This window comes from Cetorhinus maximus, chromosome 11 (genome assembly GCF_964194155.1).
Source record: "Cetorhinus maximus chromosome 11, sCetMax3.hap1.1, whole genome shotgun sequence".
Taxonomy (NCBI): Eukaryota; Metazoa; Chordata; class Chondrichthyes; order Lamniformes; family Cetorhinidae; genus Cetorhinus; species Cetorhinus maximus.
In genome coordinates this window covers 46688997-46713255 of record NC_135889.1, presented here as the reverse complement: position 1 = coordinate 46713255, position 24259 = coordinate 46688997, and the positions used below count along the sequence as shown (strand labels likewise).

The following is a 24259-nucleotide window of genomic DNA, read 5'->3' as shown; positions in this document are numbered from 1 at the left end:
GATCCCCCCTCAGCCTTCTCTGCTGTAAGGATAACAATCCCAGACTATTTAGTCTCTCTTAATAGCTGAAATGCTCCAGCCTAGGCAACTCCTGGTGAATCTCCTCTGCACCCTCTCTAGTGCAATCACATCCTTCTGTGGCGAATGGCACTGCACACAGCACTCCAGATGTGGCCTAACTAACATTTTATACAGCTCCATCATAACTTCCCTGTTCTTGTATTCAATGCCTCGACTAATAAAGGCAAGTATTCCATATGCCTTCTTAACCACCTTATCTACCTGCCCTGCTGTCTTCAAGGATCTATGGACATGCACACCAAGGTCCCTCTGATCCTCTGTGCTTCCTAGGGTCCTATCATGCATTGTGTACTCCCTTGTTTGTTAGTCCTCCCAAAATGCATCAACTCACACTTTTCAGGATTAAATTCCATTTGCCACTGTACTGTCCAACCGACCAGCCTATCTATACTGTCCGGCAATCTAAGGCTTTCCTCCTCACTATTTACCACACCACCAATTTTTGTGTCAGCTGTGAACTTACTGATCATACCTCCTACATTCATGCCTAGATCATTAATGTACACCACAAACAGCAAGGGAACCAGCACTAAACCCTACGGTACACTACGTGTCACTGACTTCCAGTCACAAAAACAACTTTCAACCATCATCCCCTGCCTCCTGCCACTAAGCCAATTTTGGATCCAATTTACCAAATTGCCCTGGATCCCATGGGCTCTTACCTTCTTGACCAGCCTCCCATGCGGGACCTTGTCAAAAGCTTTACTTGAAGTCCATGTAGACTACATCAACTGCACTACCCTCGTCTATACAACTAGTCACCTCTTCGAAAAATTCAATCAAATTTGTTAGACATTTGTTAGACAAGGTCATGCTAACTATCTTTGATTAACTCTTGCCTCTCCAAGTGGAGATTAATTCCATCCCTCAGAATTTTTTCCAATAGTTTCCCTACAACTGAAGTTAGACTCACTGGCCTATAGTTCCCTGATTTATCCCTACCATCCTTCTTGAATAATGGTACCAATTTGCTGTCCTCCAGTCCTCTAGCACCTCTCCTGTGGCCAGAGAGGATTTGAAAATTAATGTCAGGGCACCTACAATCTCCTCCCTTGCCTCCCACAGCAGCCTGGAATACATCTCATCTGGGCTTGGGGATTTATCCACTTTTAAGCCCGCTAAAACAACTGATACCTCCTCCCTCTCAATGCTAATTTGTTCAAGTATATCACTGTCCCCCTCCCTGATTTCTATACCTACATCGTCCTCCTCTATAGTGAATAAACATGCTAAGTACTCATTTAAAACCTAACCTACATCCTCCAGCTCCCCATACAGATTGCCACTTTGGTCCCTAATGGGCCCTACACTTTCCCCAGTTATCCTCTTGCCTCGAATATACTTATAAAATGCCTTTGGACATTCCTTTATTTTACCCACTGGTGTTTTCTCATACCCTCTCTTTGCTCTCCTAATTTATTTTTTAAGTATCCCCCAGCACTTTCTACACTCCTCTAGGGCTTCAGCTGTTTTGAGCTCTCAGTATCTACCATAAGCTTTCCTCTTTTCCTTATCCAATCCTGTACATTCCACAACATCCAGGGTTCCATCCTTATTTCAGTAATTGATTCCTTGGTCAATATTGCAACCCCTCCTCCTCTTTTACAACACCCCCCAACATCTTGCCTGGAGATTCTATACCCTGGAATATTGAGCTGCCAGTCCTTCCCCTCGCTCAACCATGTCTCCGTGATAGCAATGGTATCATATCCCCATGTGTTAATCAACACTCTCAACTCATCTGCCTTACTCGCAAGACTCCTTGTGTTAAAATAAATGCCATCCAGCCTTGCCATGCTCCCTTGTGCCTTAACTTGACGATATACACTCTGCCTTCCAGACTGACTTGATTTTTCTTCTTTACTTGTCTGTGCATCACCCCCTACTATACCTCCACTCCGTATCCCATCCCCCTGTCAAATTAGTTTAAACCCCCACCAACAGCACTAGTAAGCCCCCCACCCCCACCACCCCCACCCCGGGATGTTGGTCGTGTTCCGGTTTAGGTGCAACCCATTGGAAGTGGGCCCAATGTTCCTGGAATCTATAGCCCTCCCTCCTGCACCAACTCTTCAGCCACACATTCATCTGCTCCATCAGCCTATTCCTATACTCAGTAGCACATGGCACTGGGAGTAATCCAGATATTACAACCTTTGAGGTCCTGCTTTTCAATCTGTTAGCTAGCTCCCTAAATTCTTATTGCAGGACCTCATCCCCCTTTCTACCTATGTCCTTGGTACCAATATGAATCATGATCTCTGACTGTTTGCCCTCCCCCTTCAGAATACCCTGTAGCCGTCAGTGATATCCTTGACCCTGACCCCAAGGAGCCATCCTGGAGTCACATCTGCAGCCGCAGAAATGCCTGTCTATACCCCCCACTATTGAGTCTCCTACCACTATTGCTCTTCCTCTCTTTCTCCTCGCCCCTTGTGCAGCTGGGCTCTGGCTGCACTTCCCAGGGGAACCGTCACTCTCACCATTTTCCAACACAGAAAAAACTGTTCTTGAGTGAGATGCACTCTGAGGCTTTCCTGACTATCTGCCTACGTCCCTTCTTCTGACTGGTGGTCACCCATTCCTTCTCTGACTGCACTTCTTTATGCTGTGGGGTGACCACATCTAAAAACAAGCTATCCACGTAACTCTCAGCCTCATGGATGCACTGCTTTACCTCCAGCTGACGGTTCAGCTCTGAAATCCTCAAGTTGGTCAAACCGGTGGCATCTCCTGCAGATGTGGTCACCCAGACTGCCAGGAGCGTCTAAGGCTTCCCACATTCTGCAGGCTGTGCAACACACAGGACTGAGCTCCCCTGCAATATCTTTAGTTAAAATACACTTAACCTAAATTTAAGCCAAGTAGAACATTATTTAAGTTTCTTTCTTTTTTTGAAAAAAAACTTGAACTCTTACCTTTCCTTTAATGTAGCTTTAAGGTGGAGAAAAACAACTTACCCACTACTTACCAATCAGCTCTCTGCTTTGTGCTGACATCACTTCCATCAGTCTTTTTGAATTCGGCGGGGTACCTGTTGGGATTAGCTGCTGCTCTGACTGGCTCGATCTCGGCCTCCACCCTCAGGCTTTTATTGAGAAGCTCAGCTGGCGCCATTCACCTCCAGGTTCGCTTCTCTCCGCTCCAGCTGCTGCTCTGACTGGCTTGATCTCGGCCTCCACCCTCAGGCTTTTATTGAGAAGCTCCACTGGCACCGTTCACTCATAGGTTCGCTCCGCTCCACTCCCGCTGCTTCTCCAACTGGCCTTTAGGACTCAGCCAGCTCGGTCAGTATTGCTGCTACGGAGCCGTCTTGGTGATGAACATTGAAGTCCCCCACCCAGAGTACATTGTGTGCCTTTGCACCCTCAATGCTTCCCATGGATTTATTAGTTGAGGAGAGATGGTACGTGGTAATCAGCAGGAGGTTTCCATACCAATCTTTGACCTGATGCAATGAGGCTTCATGGGATCCAGAGTTGATGTTGAGGGCTCCCAGGGAAACTCCCTCCAACTGTATACCACTGTTCCGCCACCTTTGCTGGGCCTGTCCTGATAGTGGGACAGGACATACCCAGGGATGGTGATGGTGGAATCTGGGACATTATCTGTAAGATATGATTCCGTAGGATGACTATGTCAGGCTGTTCCTTGACTATTTTGTGAGACAGCTCTCCCAATTTTGGCACCAGCCCCCAGATGTTAGGAAGGAGGACTTTGCAGAGTCGACAGGCTTGGGTTTTCTATTGTCGCATCTTTGCCTCATCTTTTCATCTCACCTTTGTTTGGGGCTCCTGTAGAGTGGGCAGTAGCCATTTCTTCAAGGGATATCCCTTGTCCCCTCAGATCCATCCACACACTTTGGGGATTGGAGTGAAGATCTGAGGCTGGCTAGACTGGCAGAGGATGAATAAGTCATGGCAGCTGCCAGGCAAGTGAGTGCATTCATGGAGGAAGCTCTTGTGGTCACAGACTAGCTGGATGTTGAGGGAGAGGAAACCTTTCCTTTGAGCCATCTCACTGGTTGGTCACTGGGTGTCTCCCCCTGGAGTTAACGGTTCAGACCCACATGCAGTCATTTAAATAACCAATGTGGACGGATAAAAGACACGCACTGGTTCATGTTGATGCAGTACCCATGTGATCCAATAGGGGAAACCAAGACTCTATCTGGACGAAAGGAAAAGAAGAGCTTAGTTTATCTATTGCTCCTGAGGGAGAATCCTTGGGCATTTTAAAAGAGCTTGATCCTATCTGGGAACTTGTGGGAATTCTCCTCAGGCTTCAGTAGGCCTGAGTTTCAATGAATACTAATAAGGGTGGAATGGGTAAAGTTTCTTGGGGAAGCCTGGGAATTTGCTGGTTGTGGTGTGGTGAGGAGGTGTGCCGTGGCGCAAGATCTAACTTCTTCCACTCCCCCACTGAAATTTAAATGGCACTAAAAGTGGAGCAGAATCCTGGTTGAACTGGTTTCTGCTCAAAATTACAGGCCCTATTAATATTTTACTGCATCGCTGTAGGCTGATCACATGACACTTGCCACATCAGGAATTTTAGCATTTGGTCTCACCCTTACGAATACAGTTGTTACACATAATGCGCAAAAGGGGATTCCACCACATACTTGGCCCCGGGGAATCCCTTGGAAATGACAGAGTCCCAGAGCACCTGCTTTCTTTGCAGTTGTACTGGTTTCCTGCCCAGAGTTACAGCAGAGGACCAGTGAAACCAAACATTGAGAGATCCTGGCTCCAAACCAATAGGAGGAATGATAAAACTCAGCCATATGTTTTTGAAGGTCAATGTTTAAGAACAAAAAGTAATCGGTATGTTATCGCCTTGCCTTTGTGATTAAGCTGAATATATCCAATTGATCACACTGTTCTCAAAACATTTTTTTTCCTTTAATAATGTATCTTGCAGGGTGAATCTGGTGAGCGAGGCTCTCGTGGTTCCAATGGTACTCCAGGGTCAAGGGGTGAGCCAGGTCTCCAGGGCCGTGCTGGAATCCCAGGCCCACCTGTATGTAAATAATTACATCTGCTTTTCTGCAAACAATTGGTAAGTGATAGAAAAGTCAGAAAATAGTATCTGACGGTCTGCTACTGATTTCTATTTCAGGGTAACTCTGGAAAAGATGGATCAACTGGTGCTCGAGGTTTACCGGTCAGTCAGATCAAAATCACACATTTGTTTATAGTGAGAATGTACTTCAAGTACAGTAAAGTAAGGTGTTAATTGAAGAATAGGGGATCAAATAAATATGGTCTTCTCTCATTGAATTGACCTGCCCCTGCCCCTATCATATAAATATAAGTAAACAAATGCCAGGTCATTTAGCAGCTTGATATGAAGTATTTAGTCCATAGTGGAATGGATTGGGTAGTAAGTACATCACAGCTGCCTTTATTGAAGAAATAAAGTTGAAAACATTTCCAAAAACCTGATGAAAGTATGCAATGGACTTCTTACTTTTTAATTTAATTGTTCAGTTTTTAATTCTTTTAGCATCTATCGTCAACATCCAGTGTGAAGAATAAAATGTATAATCAACATAGAGTCCTGACTAGAAGCTGTATTCACACCATTTTTTTATATTTTAGGGTTCTTCTGGTATACCTGGCAGTCCTGGTGGACCAGGTCCAATTGGTAGTCCAGGTCCAGCAGGTACAAATGGATTTCCAGGTCCCAAAGGTCTACCAGTAAGTGTTTCCAATATTTATGTTACTTTATTGTACAAGTGAATTTACATGCTCTTAGTGCTTTGTTCATATCATTAAAATATAAGATAACACAAAATAAAGTAGCATGGATTTTAAAAATTCTTTCATGGAATGTGAGCTTTGCTGGGCATTTATTGTCCATCCCTAGTTGTCCTTGAGAAGGTGGTGGTGGTGAGCTGCCTTCTTGAATCACTGCAGTCCATGTAGTGTAGGTACATCTACAGTGCTGTTAGAGAGGGAGTTCCAGAATTTTGAGCCAGCTACAGTGAAGGCAATATAGTTCCAAGTCAGAATTGTGTGTGGCTTGGAGGGGAACTTCCAGGTGGAGGTGTTCCCATGCATCTGCTGCTCTTGTCCTTCTAGGTGGTAGAGGTTATATGTTTGAAAGGTGGTGTCAAAGGAGCCTTGGTGAGTTCCTGCAGTGCATCTTGTAGATGGTACACACTGTTACCACTGTGTGCTGGTGGTGGAGGGAGTGAATGTTGAAGATGACGAACATGGTGCCAGTCAAGAAGGCTGCTTTGTCTTGGATGGTGTCAAGCTTCTTGAGTGTTGTTGGAGCTACACTCATCCAGGCAAGTTGAGTCTATTCCATCACAAACTTGACTTGTGCCTTGTAGACGGTGGACAGGCTTTGGGGAGTCAGGAGGTGAGTTACTCACAAAGAATTCCAAGCCTCTGATTTGCTCTTGTAGCCACAGTATTTATGTGGCTCGACCAGTTCAGTTTCTGGTCATTGGAAATCCCCAGGATGTTGATATTGGGAGATTCAGCAATGGTAATGCTATTGAATGTCAAGAGCAGATGTTTGGATTCTCTCTTGTTGGAGATAGTTATTGACTGGTGTTTGTGTGGCACGAATGTAACTTGCCACTTATCAGCTCAAGCTTAAATATTGTCCAGGCCTTGCTGCATATGGACACAAACTGCTTCATTATCTGGATTGGTTGAGGATTGGTTAACATACAGAACCACATGATAGGAATAAATGGGTCATTTTTGGGTTGTCAGGCTGTAACTAACGGCATACCACAAGGATCAGTTCTTGGGCCTCAGCTATTTACAATCTATATCATAGGCTTAGGTGAAAATTAGATAGGCTATTCAGCACATCGAGGGTGCACAAAGGTATAAACAGGCAAAGCGAATGGGGTATGGAATGCAATGTCAGGAAGTGTAAAGTGTAGGAGTAAAAATAGCAAAGCAGAACATGTCCTGAATGGTGAGAAGACTCAGAAATGTTGGTATTCAGAGAGAGCTGGGTATCCTTCCAAATGAACCACAGGAAGTTAACGCCCTGGTGCAGCAAGGAATTAGGAAAGTAAAGGGAATGGAAGATAAAAGTGAAGAAGTCTTACTATAATTGTGTAGGACCTTGGTGAGACCACACCTGGAGTAATGTGTACAGTTCTGGCCTCCTTTCCTAAGGAAGAGTATAATAGCCTGGGAGGGAGTGTCATGCAGGTCCACTAGATTGATTTCTGGGATGAGGAGAGATTGAGAAAATTGGAACTACATTCCCTGGAATTTGGAAGAATCAGTGGTAATCTTAATCACGTAAAATCCTTAAAAGGGTTGATAGGGTATTTGCTGAAAGAATGTTTCCCCTGGCTGGGGTTGCCAGAATTAGGGGACACCATTTCAGAATAAGACATCGACATTTAGGACTGAGAAATTCCTTCACTCAAAGTGTTGTGAATTGTAGGAACTCTGTAACCCAGAGAGCTGTGGATGCTCAAGTGTTGAACAGCTTTGGGACAGAGATCAATAGATTTTTGGATAATAAGGAAATTAAGAAGTATGGCGAAGGTGGAGGTGAGGTAGTAGATTAGTCATGATCATATCAAAAGACAGAGCATGAGGAAGGGCTGAGTTGCCTATCCCTGCTCCAACTTTGTTCAGCTGTGTGATTTGGACAGCCTGATTCAATGGTGTTGGAATATCATAACATACAAGTTAGATATTGGCAAACAAGATGACAAGATATTATGGAATAATTAAGATGTAATCATTTCCATCTATGCATAAAATTCATGCAACACAGTGCAAATGTTAGATGATGATGAAAATTAGATTCATTGGGTTAAAAATTTGTTAAGGTCGGTTTTCGGGTGCAGGTATCATGATGTGTGATTACCCTGTGCCCAATCGAGGTGATGGAGGCAGCACACAAACTCCATGCTGTCTATTTGTCTCCATGATTGGAGCATGCAACCCAGTGCTTAACATGCTGCTAACTGGATGCAGTCTCAGGAGGTGGCCCAGCTACGCGCAAAGCTAGCACGAGCTAAAGTTAGCCTGGACTACTTGAAGCCAACCAGTCCCTCTAAAAGGGGAGGTGCACTCTGGCTGCAGCAGGTATTGGGACCCTTTGCAAAAGTGCTTTGCACAAGGCAAACAGAATACAAATGGAGCAGCAGACCTAAGAGAGGGTTCCCAGGCTCCTCCATTCAGTCCTGAAGGTCTTAGTCCTGAAGGGGCAAAAGAGAAGAGAAGTCGTGTTTTCGCAGGAGCTCCCCCAGGCGCAAGATGTAATAGGAACTGAAGGAAGTATCCATGGAGATCAATGTAAGGAGTCTTGTCTCGAGGACCTGGCTGCAGAGTTGCATGAGAGGTAAAGATCAGTGATTTTTTTTTTCAAATGCCATCTCCGACCCATCACATTACTAACATTCCAGACTGTTCAATGTATGACATCCCTATCACTGACCCATTTACCACTACTACAAGCCTCAGACACCCATATCTCCCAGCTTCCACACACTCCCAGCTATTGAGTTATGGCAGGAATATCAGCCAAACACATTGCAACACGCTCACTGACATTCTTCTCTCTCTCTTGTAGGACAAGATGGAGGCAGCAGAGAACTGGCAGGTGACAGGCACAGCTGCATTCCCTGAGCCCCTTGGAGGAGATGGTGCTCTGAATTATTGCTGGGGCAGTGACTGAAGCCATTGCAACTGATGTTGCCTCATACTCCTTCTCAACTCTTACTTCACCCTCATTGTGCTAGGTTGCATGATGTCCCAGCTGCAAATCCTGTGACAATGGACATCTTGCTTTCCATCCACAATCCCTTTCCTCACCCCAACACTCCCCTTCTGCTTTAGATTTTCAGAAACCCAAGAACTGCCACTAGGCCAGCCAGTGCAGCCTGAAGATGAAGGACGTGAACAAGACCAGACATCCAATGAAGAAACACTGTCACTTGTTCTGACACAACCACCAGCTCAGATACTTTCACTGCCCATAATTTAAAGGCAGGAGCTAAATGAGGTTGGTGACTGACCATGAGTTGGCTGCAGCCAGGCCGGGGATAAAGCATTGCGTGTGTGCCAGCTCTTTGGAGGGTAAGGTTGCAGATGAGTTTTGCAGTAAAGGGCTCAGGTGAGGACTTTAGTAGGGAGGCAGAGAGGAAAAGGCTAATGGGCACATACAATGAAATGTTTGGTGTGTTGACAGGCCTGCCAGAAAGCTTGTTGTGATTGTCAAGAAGGATGGAGAGGTCTGGCTCCAATTTGGCCTAAGGCTTCACTCAAAGTTTGGAGCCCATCCTGTCTAATAGGGAAGTGGTGGTGAACTCGATGAGCATTCTTAAGGACAGAATCATGATGCAGCATCTGATGGCTCCTGTCTCGGCTTCCTCTGCAGCTCTAGCAGAAATCACCCAATGTTTAAATGCTGCAGTGGAAACTCAAACTGAAGTAAAGAAATCCTAACTTGTTGCCATGCAATCCCAGCTTGACGCCATGCAGGTCCAGGCTGCTGCCATCATAGGTGTGATTACCAGTACACCAAAGGGAATTGCAGCACTGCCGACAACAATCTGTACTCCAGCAGATTACAAGGGCTGCTGAGAAGCTGTTCGGGGAGTGGCAGTGGATCCATACAGCACGAACCTGTAGGCCCCTTTTAGGGTGACAGTGTTTCTGTTCCCACCATTGCTCTCTGCCAGTGTCCTTATTGTTGCTTGTCAGCCAGCTAGCACAGGTTTCTGCAAATATGGTGAAGTTTGAAGTCAGGCCGACAAGGCCCAGATCTACTTGAGGTCGTCCTGTCAGGTCATCTGTAGTCTCCCCCCATTGAAAGTCAGCTGCCTTCCACCAGGCATGCTGCAGCTGCTGGGATAGCACTGCATAGGGACACTAGGAGATGCACACACAAGGCACACGCAAGGCAGGCAATGTAGGAATGTGCAAGGGTGAACAAACAGTGCAATATTGTATGTATAATTGGAAGTGTTGTTGGAGAAGAGTTGTTATTAAATGATTATTTTGTGGTAACTTTTATTTCAGGATTTTGGCCTGTGATGGTTCGTGGGATAGGATGGAGAAGTGGGGGTTTATGGAGCAAAGCTGATGTGGGAATGTTTTCAGGAGAACTGTAGTCTGATGAACTCCTCATGGACAGCCTGTCTGGAATGTTGCTTTTCCGAATGCCCCTCCATTCCTCCTCCTCTCCCTCCTCCTCTCAAGACACTTGCAGTAGACCACTAGGAATCCTGGGTTGAGTATTGTACGGCTCTCCCACAGTGGTCCAGGCAGTGAAAATATTGGGCTGATTACTTTTGGGGAGGTTGAAGTGCCAGCTGGAAGTGGCAATGATTCAACTTCAGCGGGTGGCAGGAGCCTGGGGCGTAATTTTGCCACTGAGGTTCCTGCCACTGTCAATGTCCATGGTGGCAGCAAGATGTTGGACTCCCACCCCAATGCCTTTACCCTTCATATTGCTAGTTCTCCCACCTCTCAACCCAACCTTAATGGGCTGGGAAAATTCAGCCCATTATTGCAGAGCGCCAGTGGTTTTCTCCATGATGGCGTGTTCCTCGTCACAGCATGGCTCTCATTTGTAAGGCTATTGGCCATGTGTGGTCAAGTGGTGAATTCGAATCATGGGCCTTACTCACCAAGCAGCCACATCCATCATGGTGGCTGGTACTTGCAGGGAATGGGTGATGTTTGCAGAATAAAAACATCATGGCTTCTGTCAGCATAATGGACATTCATTAATATGATACTCCGTGTTTGGTCACACACCAACTGTACATAAGGGCATGAAATCCTTTGTGGTCCCTGTATATTCCACATTGAGATGCTGGCAGAGCCACTGTGTGCAGTCGATTGCTCTTTGCACCACTTGGAATCCTACTACCCTGGTAAAGCTACATAGCTGGTCCTTCTGCTTTTCTCTATTAGAGAGAAGACCATTAACTCCACTCACCCCGTGTACTGGATCTCAGTTACCTCAGTAACCCCCCTGATGCAGTGATGCACTCTGAACTAAGCGTTGTCACTGAGTCTAGTCTAGAAGGATCCTGAGGTATAGGAATTGACGAAGACGGTGATAGTGATAGTGACTAGCATCACTATCCTCACTTGCTCTGAGGCTGCTGGTCTGATTTGAGGAGGTGGTACAGTTCAGTGCCCACCTTGTGCTCCCTGAATACCCTAGATGGGCATGGCCTTCTGGTGAGAGCCACCTTCCTCCTCCTCTTTGCTGCCTGTGCTCAATCTCTCTAGTTGTCTGGCCGCCCAAGAGGGATTCCAGCTGTAGACAACAGGACTTACAGCAGCTTTTCTGCTGAGAGGCCTTCAGACTCCATTCAACTCCTTGCCAAGCTCCAACACCACTCCCTTCTGACTCCAAAAACGTGGGCACTTACCCCGAGTGGTCAAGGCAGTGGAACCATTACTTGAGGATCCCATTTATCTGCTCATTGATGCTCCTTATTGCTGGCCACGTGTCATGGGGTTACGGAGGGGAGTCATCAGCTATGGTTACAGTGCCTTGTCACTGAGCAACCATCCTCTGGTTTGCCGTGGTGCCTGAAAGATTGCTGGAAATGCAGACTGACACAGGATGAAAGCATTATGACTGCTGCCAGGATGATGGGCATTCACCAGCAGGATTATTTGGGTGTGGTGGCACATTAACTGCATCTTGAGTGAGTCGTAGCCCTTGTGGTTCCAAAGCTTTAGTGTGTTGACAAACGTATCCATTGTTAATGATTTTATACCATGGCATAAACTGCTTGAAAGAGTTTCATTAACTCTGTGCTCTGTTATAATAGTTGACGTTCTAATGGTGGGATCAAGGTTCAATTCTTCTGAACATTCAACAGTTGGAATATTAAAGGGATGAAATTCTAGGTTTAAGAAAATCTGCTGTTTTCTGGAGAGGTCATGTGGTGCAGTGGTAGTGTCCCTACCTCTGGGCTAGAAGCACGGGGTTTAAGTCCCACCCTGGGACTTGATGGCTATGGAAGGTGTTTCCATTACATGACCAAACGGGTTGATTATCATCCTGTAAATCCTTCTAATACGCCCGATGGCAGGCGGTAAGAGCAGAAGAGTTTCCTGGTCAGCCATACTGCAGAAGGAATGGCAAACCACTGCAGTACTTTGCCAAACATAATAATGGGCCAGTCCAATGGAAGTCCATTGTTGCTAATCCCTCTTTAGGATATGGTAGGAGGAGGAGGCTGTTTTGTGGAGCTGTGACACTTATTGTAAAGTTCCTGCATTAAACTTACTGAACGACTTGACCAAACATTGCTTCTGTAGGCTATGAAAGTTTTCTTGTTTTACTCTAAATATATATTGAGAGATATGAGATTGTCGAATTTACAAATGTCTCAAGCTCAATCTGGGTGTACTTGTACCTACCTTGCACCATTTTAAACCACAAGGGTTTAGATTTAGAGTTCAATTCAGCGTGCTTTAAAGAGAATATCTTTTTGTATGTTCCTGATCTTGTACTCTCGTTGCAGTGTTGACCTTTACACTTTTCTCAGACATCACTCTTCTTTTACTTCAAAATACAAAAGAAATTCACTATTCATAATATTGTTTTACCTAACAGCCTTTCAAACAAAAACAACCATTTTACATCATTGTCAATACTTTTTCTAATTGGAAGCACTTCACATTCTTAGGGTGAATCTGGAAAACCTGGAGCAGCAGGTGATCGTGGTCCTAATGGTGAATCTGTAAGTTTTTTCACTTTGTCCCTACTAGTTTGAAGTAGGAAATTAAATTAAATGACCAAACTCTTGAGTAGGGGTTATTTTTACTGAGATGCTTAAATAATGGTTTAGGTTAACCTTTCTGTTTGTGCCAATCTTAATAAAATAACAGTTAGTTGGCAAATCTAAAGATTGAAACAGTAATTTTGCCTTTCTAAGCATACCTTTTTATAGTCTAAAATTGTTTGTAGTAACATCAGAAAATATTTATATTTAAAAACAACCCGCTTTTTCCTTTTGTTGGGGGATTATGGAAAGCAAGGGTTGTATGCCGGCATGCATATTATAACACAACTACCGGGGTGGGGTACATTGCAAAGAAGGAAGAGCCAATATCTGTCCTTACCTCGGCTGAAAACCTGAGAGCGATATGCACGGTGTTCATTTTTTATGAATCTACAGAAGAATATACTATGTTGCCAATATGTATTTCACACTTTAAGCATGTATCTTTATCTTCTTGCTAGGGAATACCTGGAAGCCCAGGTTCTCCTGGCCCAGCTGGTGAAGACGGTAAAAGAGGTCCACCTGGTGAAGCAGGGTTAGCCGGCGCACCTGGAGTTCCTGGCGAGAGAGTAAGATGGAACCTATTTCATACAGAGAAAAAATACACAACAACAATTCTTTAGAAAATATACAACAGTTGATAAATAAGTATAGACCCATGATGTAGCGTTAATGAAATTGGAGCTTTCTATGTGAATATCTATTTTCATGAAATATCATACAGAGCATTTTGGGGAGAGAGTTCCAAATTTCCATGAATCTGTATGGGGCAAACTCCTTCCTGATTTCACTCATAAATGGCCTAGCTCCAGGTATATTATGCCCTCTTGTTCTGAATACCCCACCAGAGGAAATATTTTACCTGCATCTACCCTACCAAATCTTTATAGCTTTTTAAAGATCTCAATCAGATCATCAATATTCTGAACTTAGCAGAATACAGGTCACATTCATGTAATCTATCTTTGTAATATAATTCCTTAAGCTCTGGTGACAACCTGGTGAATCTGCTCTGTAACCACTGCTGGGGATTTCCTGGGAGTGCCAAAATATCCATAGACACTGCCACACCTTGTCCCCTCTGCCAGTGGCCTCGACAGAGTATTAAATGATTTAGCATATATAACTTGTCTTCCTTCAGTCCATGCTGACTTGCTTTTTAAATATCAGTTTATACTTTTCCCATGTGCTCAGTCACTCTAGTTCTAATGGTGGTTCCAAGTAATTGCGCATAATTTTTTAAAAATTCATTTACGGGGTGTGGGCTTCGCTGGCTGGGCCAGCATTTATTACCCATCCCTAGTTGCCCTTGGGAAGGTGGTAGTGAGCTGCTTTCTTGAACTGCTGCAGTCCATGTGGTGTAGGTACACCCACAGTGCTGTTGGGGAGAGAGTTCCAGGACTTTGACCGAACAACAGTGAGGGAATGGTGATATATTTCCAAATCAGGATGGTGAGTGGCTTGGAGGGGCATTTCCAGGTGCTGGTGGTGTTCCCATCTATCTGCTGACCTTGTCCTTCTAGACGGTAGTGGTCATGAGTTTGGAAGGTGCTGTCTAAGGAGCCTTAGTGAATTCCTGCAGTGTATCTTGTAGATGGTACATACTGCTGCTACTGTGCGTCGGTAGTGGAGGGAGTGAATGTTTGTGGATGTGGTGCCTATCAAGCGGGCTGCTTTGTCCTGGACGGTGTCAAGCTTCTTCAGTGTTGATGGGGCTGCACTCATCCAGGCAAGTGGGGAATGTTCCATCACACTCATGACTTGTGCCTTGCAGATGATGGACAGGCTTTGGGGAATCAGGAGGTGAGTTACTCGTCACAGGATTCCTAGCCTCTGACCTGCTCTTGTAGCCACAGTATTTATATGGTTGGTCCAGTTCAGTTTCTGGTCAATGGTAACCCACAGGATGTTGATAGTGGGGGATTCAGCAATAGTAATGCCATTGAACATCAAGTGGTGATGGTTGGGTTCTCTTTTGTTGGAGATGGTCATTGCCCGGCACTTGTGTGGCGCAAATGTTACTTGCCACTTGTCAGCCCAAGCCTGGATATTATCCAAGTCTTGCTGCATTTGGACATGGACTGCTTCAGTATCTGAGGAATCGCGAATGGTGCTAAACATTGTACAATCATCAGCGAACATCCCCACTTCTGACCTTATGATGGAAAGAAGGTCACTGATGAAGCAGCTGAAGATGGTTGGGCTGAGGACACTACCTTGAGGAACTCCTGCAGTGATGTCCTGGAGCTGAGATGACTGACCTCCAACAACCACAACCATCTTCCTTTGTGCTAGATATGACTCCAATCAGCGGAGGGTTTTCCCCCTGATTCCCATTGACTCCAGTTTTGCTAGGGCTCCTTGATGCCACACTCGGTCCAGCGCTGCCTTGATGTCAAGGGCAGTCACTCTCACCTCACCTCGGGAGCTCAGCTCTTTTGTTCATGTTTGAACCAAGGCTGTAATGAGGTCAGGAGCTGAGTGGCCCTGGTGGAACCCAAAACTGGGCATTAGTGAGCAGGTTATTGCTAAGCAAGTGCCACTGGATAGCACTGTTGATGACCCCTTCTGTTACTTTACTGATGATGGAGAGTAGGCTGATGGGGCAGGAATTGACTGGGTTGGATTTGTCCTGCTTTGTGTGTACAGGACACACCTGGGCAATTTTTCACATGTCCGGATAGATGACAGTGTTGTATCTGTACTGGAACAGTTTGGCTAGGGATGTGGCAAGTTCTGGAGCACAAGTCTATTGTACTATTGCCGGAATATTGTCAGGGCCCATAGCCTTTACAGTATCCAGTGCCTTCAGCCGTTTCTTGATATCACGTGGAGTGAATCAAATTGGCTGAAGACTGGCATCCGTTATGCTGGGGACCTCTGGAGGATGCTGAGATGGGTCATCCAATTGGCACTTCTGGCTGAAGATTGTTGTGAATCTTATCTTTTGCACTGATGTGCTGGGCTCCTCCATCATTGAGGATGGGGATATTTGTGGAGCCTCCTCCTCCAATGAGTTGTTTATTTATCCACCACCATTCACGACTGGATGCGGCAGGACTGCAGAGCTTAGATCTGATCCATAGTGGGATCGCTTATCTCTGTCTATCACTTGTTGCTTATGCTGTTTGGCACGCAAGTAGTCCTGTATTATAGCTTCACCAGTTTGACACTTCATTTTTAGGTATGCCTGGTGCTGCTCCTGACATGCCCTCCTGCACTCTTCATCGAACCAGGCTTGATCTCCTGGCTTGGTTGTACTGTAGAGTGGGGGGGTATGCTTGACCCTGAGGTTACAGATTGTGGTTGAGTACAATTTTGCTGATGCTGATGGCCCACAGCACCTCATGGATGCCCAGTCTTCAGTTGCTAGATCATGGACAGATGCATCTGCAGCAGGCAGGTTGGTGAGTATGTTTTTCCCTCACCACCGGCCGCAGACACAGATATGTCATTTAGGACTCAGTTAATTGTGATGCTACTGAGCCACTCTTGGTAATAGACATTAAAGTACTCCCCCACTAGTACATTCTGCGCCCTTGCCTCAGTACTTCCTCCAAGTTTTGTTCATCACCACCAGCTGCTGAGGGAGAGCACTACATGGTGATCAGCAGGAGTTTTCCTTGCCCATGTTTTACCTGATGCCATGAGACTTCATGGGGTTCAGAGTCGATGTTGAGGACTCCCAGGGAACTCCCTTCCAACTGTACTGACACCTCTGCTGATGGTGATGGTGGTGTCTGGGACATTATCTGTAAGATATGATCCCATGAGGATGACTATGTCAGGCTGTTGCTTGACTAGCCTGTGAGACAGATCTCCCAATTTTGGAGAACTTGCAGGGTCGACAGGGCTGGGATTACTGTTGTAATTTCCGGTTTAGTTTGATTCCATTCCTGTGGCTTTGTAGCTGTTTGATACAATTGAGAAGGCATTTAAGAGTCAACCACATTGCTTGTCATGTGTAGGCCAGACCAAGTAAGGACATTAGTGACTGTAGTTTCATGGTCATCATTAGACTTTTAATTCCAGGTTTTTATTGGATTAAAATTCCACCATCTGTTGTGGCAGGATTTGAACCCAGTTCCCCGGAGCATTACCATGGGTCTCTGGATTACTAGTCCAGCAACAATACCACTACGCCACAGCGTCCCCTTAATGATTACTAGATTAATCATTTCTCTTAATATACTTATTTTAAAATAGATGTTAACTTTGATATCCCTTACATTTTAAAATTTTTTTCACACCTCTTATTACTTTTTTGTATCCCTTTCTTGTTTTTTAATAACTCTCCCAGCCCACTGGATTACCACTTTTCCATACATTTATTTAACTTGTTACTATCTTAGCTCATTTGTTACCTATGCTTGCTTAACTACACAAGTGGAGCCTTTGTTTTTTTGGGAGTGTGTGTTTGTTATGTGTCATATCAAATACTTTGTATTGTCCCAAATCTTAATGGCGGTACAATTAATTAGTTATAGTTAATTATCTACTTTGTGGATCCCTATAGTTCAGCAACATCAATAATTAAGTTATTTTAAAAGCCAATAGTTGTGTATATTTCAATAATGCTGGCAACCTGACTTTCTATTTCTGTTTCTAGGGGTCTCATGGAGTAAGAGGGATCCCAGGTCCAAGTGGTCCACCAGGCGAAAAGGTCAGAAGATCTCATCATTTTTAACTTCAGCTTTAATAAATGTTGACATTTTTTCCCCCTATTATCATTTGAATAAAGGTTCCCAAATTCCTAATTCTATACTAACTTTATGCTAATAGGGTCCTGCAGGGGAATCTGGTCCAAAGGGTCTCATTGGGCCTAGAGGTGCCAATGGCGAACCGGGTCGTCCTGGAGATGCTGGTATCCCTGGCCAAAGAGTAAGAAACAGAATTTCTTTAGAGAAATAATAGAAAAAAATGGCTGGAACATTAATTTTTACTGACGATGTATTTTACTGGTTTAATCTCCAGTTGCCTTTCTTTGCTTTAGGGATTGACAGGACGTCCAGGAAACCCTGGTTCTGTTGGTAAACCTGGACCACAGGTAATTTTCAATAAAGGCATTCATGGATAAAAGACATTATTTCCCTCTTTAATGTTCAAATTTATATCTGAGTAAAGTCTGCAAGTGAAAGCTTAATTTTCTCTTGTTGGGCTTGTTATTAATGTAAATATTGAAATCACCCAGCAGAATGTCAAGTAAGTCTATCAGAATGCATTGTCATTATAATGTGTTCATACCTATCAAGCAACATTAACTAATAGAGAATGACACATTCATAAAACAGTGATGTTACAAGTACCATGGAAGATAAAATTTGTGTAAGAAGCTTCCATGCATTCCATTAACTGCTCAGATCGTGCACATTTTCTTTCATGTAAAAATGCATAGCCCTGCACCTGCCACCATCCTTCAGCTCAACTCTCAAAGACAACCATCAGCTGATGCCCAATGACATAAATTGAAATCAGTGAAATAGTGACTGACTTGTCAGCTGAATCAGTTTTGCTCCCTTCCGTTCAGCTATCCCTGAGAAATAACTTCCTCCTCTCCATATTAAGGATGGTTGACATAATGGAACTTGCAGCTAACAAACCAGTCAAATGAAGAGGGAATGAAGGATACAAGTTAGTTTCAGGAACAAGAATAAATGAATTAATGAATAACTCAAACACAGATGTAAAGTGGCTGCCATGTCATCCCTTATTTAATTTATGTGGGCTATCATCAGGGAGCTCAATGGTAGCTGTCATGGTAAATTAAAGTGAAAGCAGTCATGGTGTGTTATACTGAGCGATGTCATGGTGGATTACGCTAAACACTGTCATGGTGGAGTTGAGCTAAGGGCAAGTAATGGAGTGAAGTGATGGCTAATGTTACAAGACACCGCAGCAAGCACATCACACCAGAAGAGAGCACAGCTTGTAGATAAGACACTACAATGCTGCTCTGCACTCCTGCCTAGTGAGGCTCCAAATCGATAGCGAAATCTGGCAAAATGACCATTTTTTATTCTGTGATAGAAACATATAATAATGTTACAGCCAAATTAATTCACCTATGTGTGGCCTCTGTATGTTGCAACAGGAAGATTTAACTATTGCAAACATGTCACAGATTCTGAGATTGCAATTGAGAGGGGCTCCAATGATTCATAGTAATAGTTGATACATTTTAAACCCGCGTTATTTGGCAATTGCCAAGGTTCTAAACATATATAACAACTTGTTTTCTGGTTTTGCATTTTTTACTATCTACTTTAATGTGTAAATGCTGATTATCTCTGTTTCGTTATACACAATGATATTTATTTGCACCTATTAAAAACGTTAACCTTTGTCTCTGTTTTGTCTGTGTCTGTAGGCTCTTTCCCTCAGTTACATATGTTTATGGGAGTGTGGGATTATAGGGGTGAATTTTATTCTTTATTGAATCATCTGATTTTTATCGTCAGAGTCTTTCTGGAGATCGGGGTCTGCCAGGTCCACCTGGTTTATCTGGACAAAGAGGTCCACCAGGTGTTATGGGTTTCCCTGGTCCAAGGGGTCATGATGTAAGTGCAAGTCAACCATCAAATGTAGATGTTTCCATTATTGTTGCCGGGTTCCATGCTTTGTTACATTCATGATGTTTTGATATGTAAGTAACAACATAACTTTGGAGTCATGTTAGCAATACGACTGAAACCAATTGGTGTATGAACACTTTTAGTTGAAAACTATTCCAGTCTAAATTGAGTTTTAAAAAGTCTCCAAGCAGCCAACTGTGTCTCATGGGGCCTTTTAACACTTAGTATGGTATCTTTTAATGTTGGCAAAAAAAAACTGGACAAGTGGACATTATTGCTTGATGCAAACTGGATAGCGCTCTCAAAGAATCAGCACAGGTGTGATGGGCTGAATGTTCTCCTGTGTTGGAAAATCTATGATTGTCTCTCCTAATATTAAATTTTAGGAAGCAGAACAGAAACACATGCACAGAGCTCTCATATAAAATATTCAGGAAATTGTTGGAAATTATTATCAATGGTTCAAGCAATACTTACGTGTTTTTTTTTGCACCCTCCCCACACCATTCTCCAATAAGGGACAATCTGGTAAAGCTGGTGAGAGAGGACTTCCAGGTGGTCCTGGTCTACAGGTCTGTAAATATTGTAAATATTTTCTTTAATTGTATTGAAGGAGACTCTTTATCAAACATTAATTCTGCAAAGTTTATTAATACTTAAACTATGTCTACAGGGTTCCCCTGGAAAACGTGGAGAGGCTGGCCCTCCAGGTGAACATGGCAAAGCTGTAAGTATGGTTTTGAATTTGTGCATTCTGAAACAAAAATGGTTTCTCTATATCTTAAGCAGATTTATTTAAGCTTTGCTTTAAATATTTATTTCCATTAAACAAAGGTTATCTTTTGAATCTATTGGAATAAATATTCTGTTGGCAATACTGGTAAAGCGATGTTTATTGTCCATCTCTAGTTTACCTGAAAGGTTGTTAGTGGGCTTTCTCCCTTAATTATTTTTACCATTGATTGGTTTGCTAGGTCACCTCAGAATGCATAAAGAGTCAGCCATATACCATGGGAATAGAATCAGTTGTGAGTCAGAGCAGGTAAGGGTCTTAATGAACCAGCTAGGGTTTTACAGCAATCCAGTTGCCTTCGCTTGTCATCTGGTGCCAGCCCAAAAATTGCGTGATTTAGTGAATTAAATTTTATGAATTGCTATGGTGAGATTTGAGCTACTGACTCTTGGGCTATTTGTCCAGTCCCTTTATCTTTACACAGAGTTTACACAACAAACAGTGTTGTTTGCCCAGAAATTGGATCATACCCAAGTTGAGTGTGAACCGAGGTCAGCTGCTGCATGTATCAACCATATTAGGCTGGTTTGCCAGTCTCATTTGTTTATTATCAGCCATCCGTGGCCACCAATTGCAGCCATTGATGAACTTTCCAGCAGTGAATATGGCAGATTCAGGGATTAGGTCGGGGGGAGGGTTGTGGGGTTGCAGGTGAGCAGCAGCATCTGAGGACCTGAAGTGAGGCCAGAAGAATGGGAAGGCAATCAGTATGGTGGGGGTGGCGGGCGGGCGGGGGTTGGGGTGGGGCAGGGGGGCATGGGCGATGGATGGTAGTTGCTTGTGGTTTTAATGAGGAGCCAGGATAGGCAGCTGTGCTCCTTCTGGCTCCATATTAAGGTAAGTTTTATTTTTTAAACAATAACTTACCTTGTATCATGGTGGTCAGTGTTTCCTTTAAGGACCTCTGCCTAGGCTGCATATATTTGAAGTAATCCTGAGTACAACGTGGCTTGACAGGCAAATCCATTGCTGATTTGATTCTAAACTAGGTGTCAGACCACTTATTAACATACTCAAGGGGCTTAATGCTTGTTTCAGTGAGCCACCAGGGACACCTCAACAGTGCCTGAACCAATATGGTATCAGATGTGTTTCTGGAGAAATTTGGGTGCCTGCAGTGAGACCGATGTAATGGACATTTTGCACTTATATTCTACCTAGTCCAATTTTCCCAGGTATGTTTTCCATGGATTCAGGACATTATTCATTGCATGGAATCTTCTCAGCTGCACTTCCGATTGGCTACTGTTTTTGCCAGTCTCCTTGGCAGTTATAGCAGCTGATCCAGATAGCGCCCAATGAAAATCTCAATATTGTGTTTACTTTCATTTGATATTCTTAAATTATGGAGAACTCCACTTTTGTTCTAGAGTTGGTTTATGTAGAACAATGATTCTTAATGATGAAAAGTGTATTATTAATGACTGACGAGGAGATGAATTTTAAATAAAAACTCGTCATTTATTAGCGTAAGGTTAACGGTTTGATTTTAATTAATGTATTCACATAGTTCTTCTCCTAAATGCACATGCTAAGTGTTGTGTCTTTTCTCAGGGCACACCTGGTGAAAGAGGAAATCCAGGTCCTCCAGGATTTCCTGGTGTTCAGGTACAATTATTTTGGTGAATTAATCACCTTCAATACTTATGTCAGTTGCTTTGCAGGGACAACAGCAGTTTTTATCCTTCAATGTGTTGACAAACTTCTTGCAAGATATGACATGTAATGACTGGTGCGTGAGATCTAGATTTAAGATTTACTAAGTGCTATATGCAGGGAGACTAGGTTAAGTGCACTGTTCAGCTGAAGAGCAGTCAGAGGGTGGGGGATAATTGGATCTGGGCTATGGGAAGGATTGCAATATTGAAAGCCAGTGGAGTAAGGCAGAGTAGGGTGGGGCAAGGGGGGAAGGCTTTATTGGCCTGTTGGGACAGGCAGAAGAGGTTAGGTGCTGGCACAGAAAGGGGAAAGTAGACCACAGTTATAGGTTGTGAGCAAGGGGAAAAAGACAGCATGGTTGGAGGACAAAGGGAAGACAGGAAACCAGGGTTTGAGCAGTGATGGAAGGGAAAGGTACTATAGGATTGCAGGGTAGGTGGGAGCAGGAAGAAACAACAAAATTAAAGGCTGAGAGAGAGAATGGGATTGGGAGGGTGAGGTTGGTAACAGGAAGAAGTGGGGTGAAGAACAGAGGAAAGAACAAAGGAAGGGGAAGCAGAGAGGGTGGAGGGGAAGAGAAGAGCAAAGGGGGAGTTTGGAGAAGGAAGTGGGAGAGGGGAGCACAGCAGCTGAGAATATGTCTTCTATTAAAAAATAAATAAGTAAGAATTTTGTCTCTCTAACTCTAAATCCTAAGATCACAATTTTAAAAAAATAAATTGTTTATGCCAGGTCCTGAATTTTAAAAATATTTTTTATTGGGCTTCCATTGTAAAAATAATTGGTACAGGTTTTTTTAATTCACTCATGGGATGGGGACATCACTGGTTAGGCCAGTATTTATTGCTCATCTCTAATTGCCCTTGAGAAGGTGGTGGTGAGCAGCCTCCTTGAAGCGCTGCAGTCCATGTGGTGTAGATGCAGCCACGGTGCTGCTGGGGAGGGAGTTCCAGGATTTTGACCCAGCGAATGCGAAGGAATGGCAATATATTTCCAAGTCAGCCTGGTGAGTGGCTTGGAGGGGAACTTCCAGGTGGTGGTGTTCCAATGTGTCTGCTGTCCTTGTTCTTCTAGATAGTAGTGGTCGTGGGTTTGGAAGATGCTGTCTGAGCCTTGGTGAGTTCCTGCAGCGCATCTTGTAGATGGTACACACTGCTGCCACTGTGCATCGGTACAGTGTGGCCAGACTCTAAAGATGGTGGAACATCCTAGTAATGGGGAGACTGTGAGAGGGGCAGCCATGGGACAGAGTGTGTAGAGCAGGGTTAGAAACTGGAAAGCACCAGGGAATTGGAAACAGACTCTCTGGACTGTGAGTTGAGAGAGGTTTGGTAACCAATATGCAGACAACAACTTTTTGATTTAAAATAAATGAAAACTTTTTAAAATTGAGTCTTTAAAAAAAATGATGTCGGTGCAGGAGGAGAAAGCTAAGCATTTTACCTTCACATTATCTGATGGTCAGAATATGGTTCTACAGTATCACTGTCTGTCCCGTTAATGGACAAATCTCATGAGAAAACATGGCTGGACGTGTATAGTCACAATTAACACTGAAAACCTCAAAAGCACTATTGACATAGGACTTTTTGTTCGAAAGATGACAAAATATAGCAATTTTCTTTGTATCTCAGTAATGGGATCCTTACTAAACTGCTTTATTAGAAAAATTTATCAATATTTAGAGCTAAAATTTGGCTATGGTCAGTTTGCAGGCATGAAGATCATGAAGGGTGATTACCCCAAGCCCATTTGAAGTAATGCAGGCAGGACACAACCTTCCCTTAACATGCTGCTGACTGGCTGCATGCTCAGCAGGAGGGCACAGGCTCATGCAAAACTAGCAAGCAGCAATTAAAGCCAGCCTGTATGACTCAAAGTCCAGTTTACACCTCCATAAGGTGAGATGCATTTTGGCTGAAGCAGACGTTGGAACTGTTTTTGAGTGTTTTTCACCAGAAAGGAGCAGCAGGTCACAATGAGAGCTCCTAGGCTCTCCAATGCAGCACTGGAAGTCTTAGTGCAAGAGGTGGAAAAGAGGAGAGATACCCTATTTCCACAGTGGGCCAGGAACCCCCCCATATATACAATGTGAAGGGAATTGGAGTAGATTGGCCCAAAGCCAGTGTAAGGAGTTTGGACCTGAGGATCTGATTAAAGTGTTGGAAAAGGTTCATAGACCTCACAATATTGATGAACGGATCTTCAAATGTCATCTCCTACCGACCAACCTCGCAAACTGCTGAGAGCATGCTATGAAGGTGTGAAACAGAGTTGGAAAGGTGGGGAATTGTGGACCATTGTAATCCAAGGATGTTTTCAGAGGAACTGGAGTCTAATGACAGCCAGTCCAGAGTGATAATGCCTCCTCCCTTCCTCCTCCTCCTCCTCCTCCTC

At 44.0% G+C, this 24259-nt stretch overlaps 1 protein-coding gene across 1 annotated transcript in view; it reads left to right on the top strand.

The window, feature by feature from the left end:
* Window positions 1–24259, top strand: part of LOC144686200 (uncharacterized) — a 188138-nt gene that overhangs the window by 100958 nt on the left and 62921 nt on the right. Inside the window, exons 16-27 of the mRNA XM_078551296.1 lie at window positions 5008–5106; window positions 5206–5250; window positions 5688–5786; window positions 12743–12796; window positions 13300–13407; window positions 17448–17501; window positions 17621–17719; window positions 17832–17885; window positions 19297–19395; window positions 19929–19982; window positions 20084–20137; window positions 21758–21811. Of these exons, the coding sequence (XP_078407422.1) occupies window positions 5008–5106; window positions 5206–5250; window positions 5688–5786; window positions 12743–12796; window positions 13300–13407; window positions 17448–17501; window positions 17621–17719; window positions 17832–17885; window positions 19297–19395; window positions 19929–19982; window positions 20084–20137; window positions 21758–21811 (873 nt within the window). The remainder of the gene's footprint in view (window positions 1–5007; window positions 5107–5205; window positions 5251–5687; window positions 5787–12742; window positions 12797–13299; window positions 13408–17447; window positions 17502–17620; window positions 17720–17831; window positions 17886–19296; window positions 19396–19928; window positions 19983–20083; window positions 20138–21757; window positions 21812–24259) is intronic.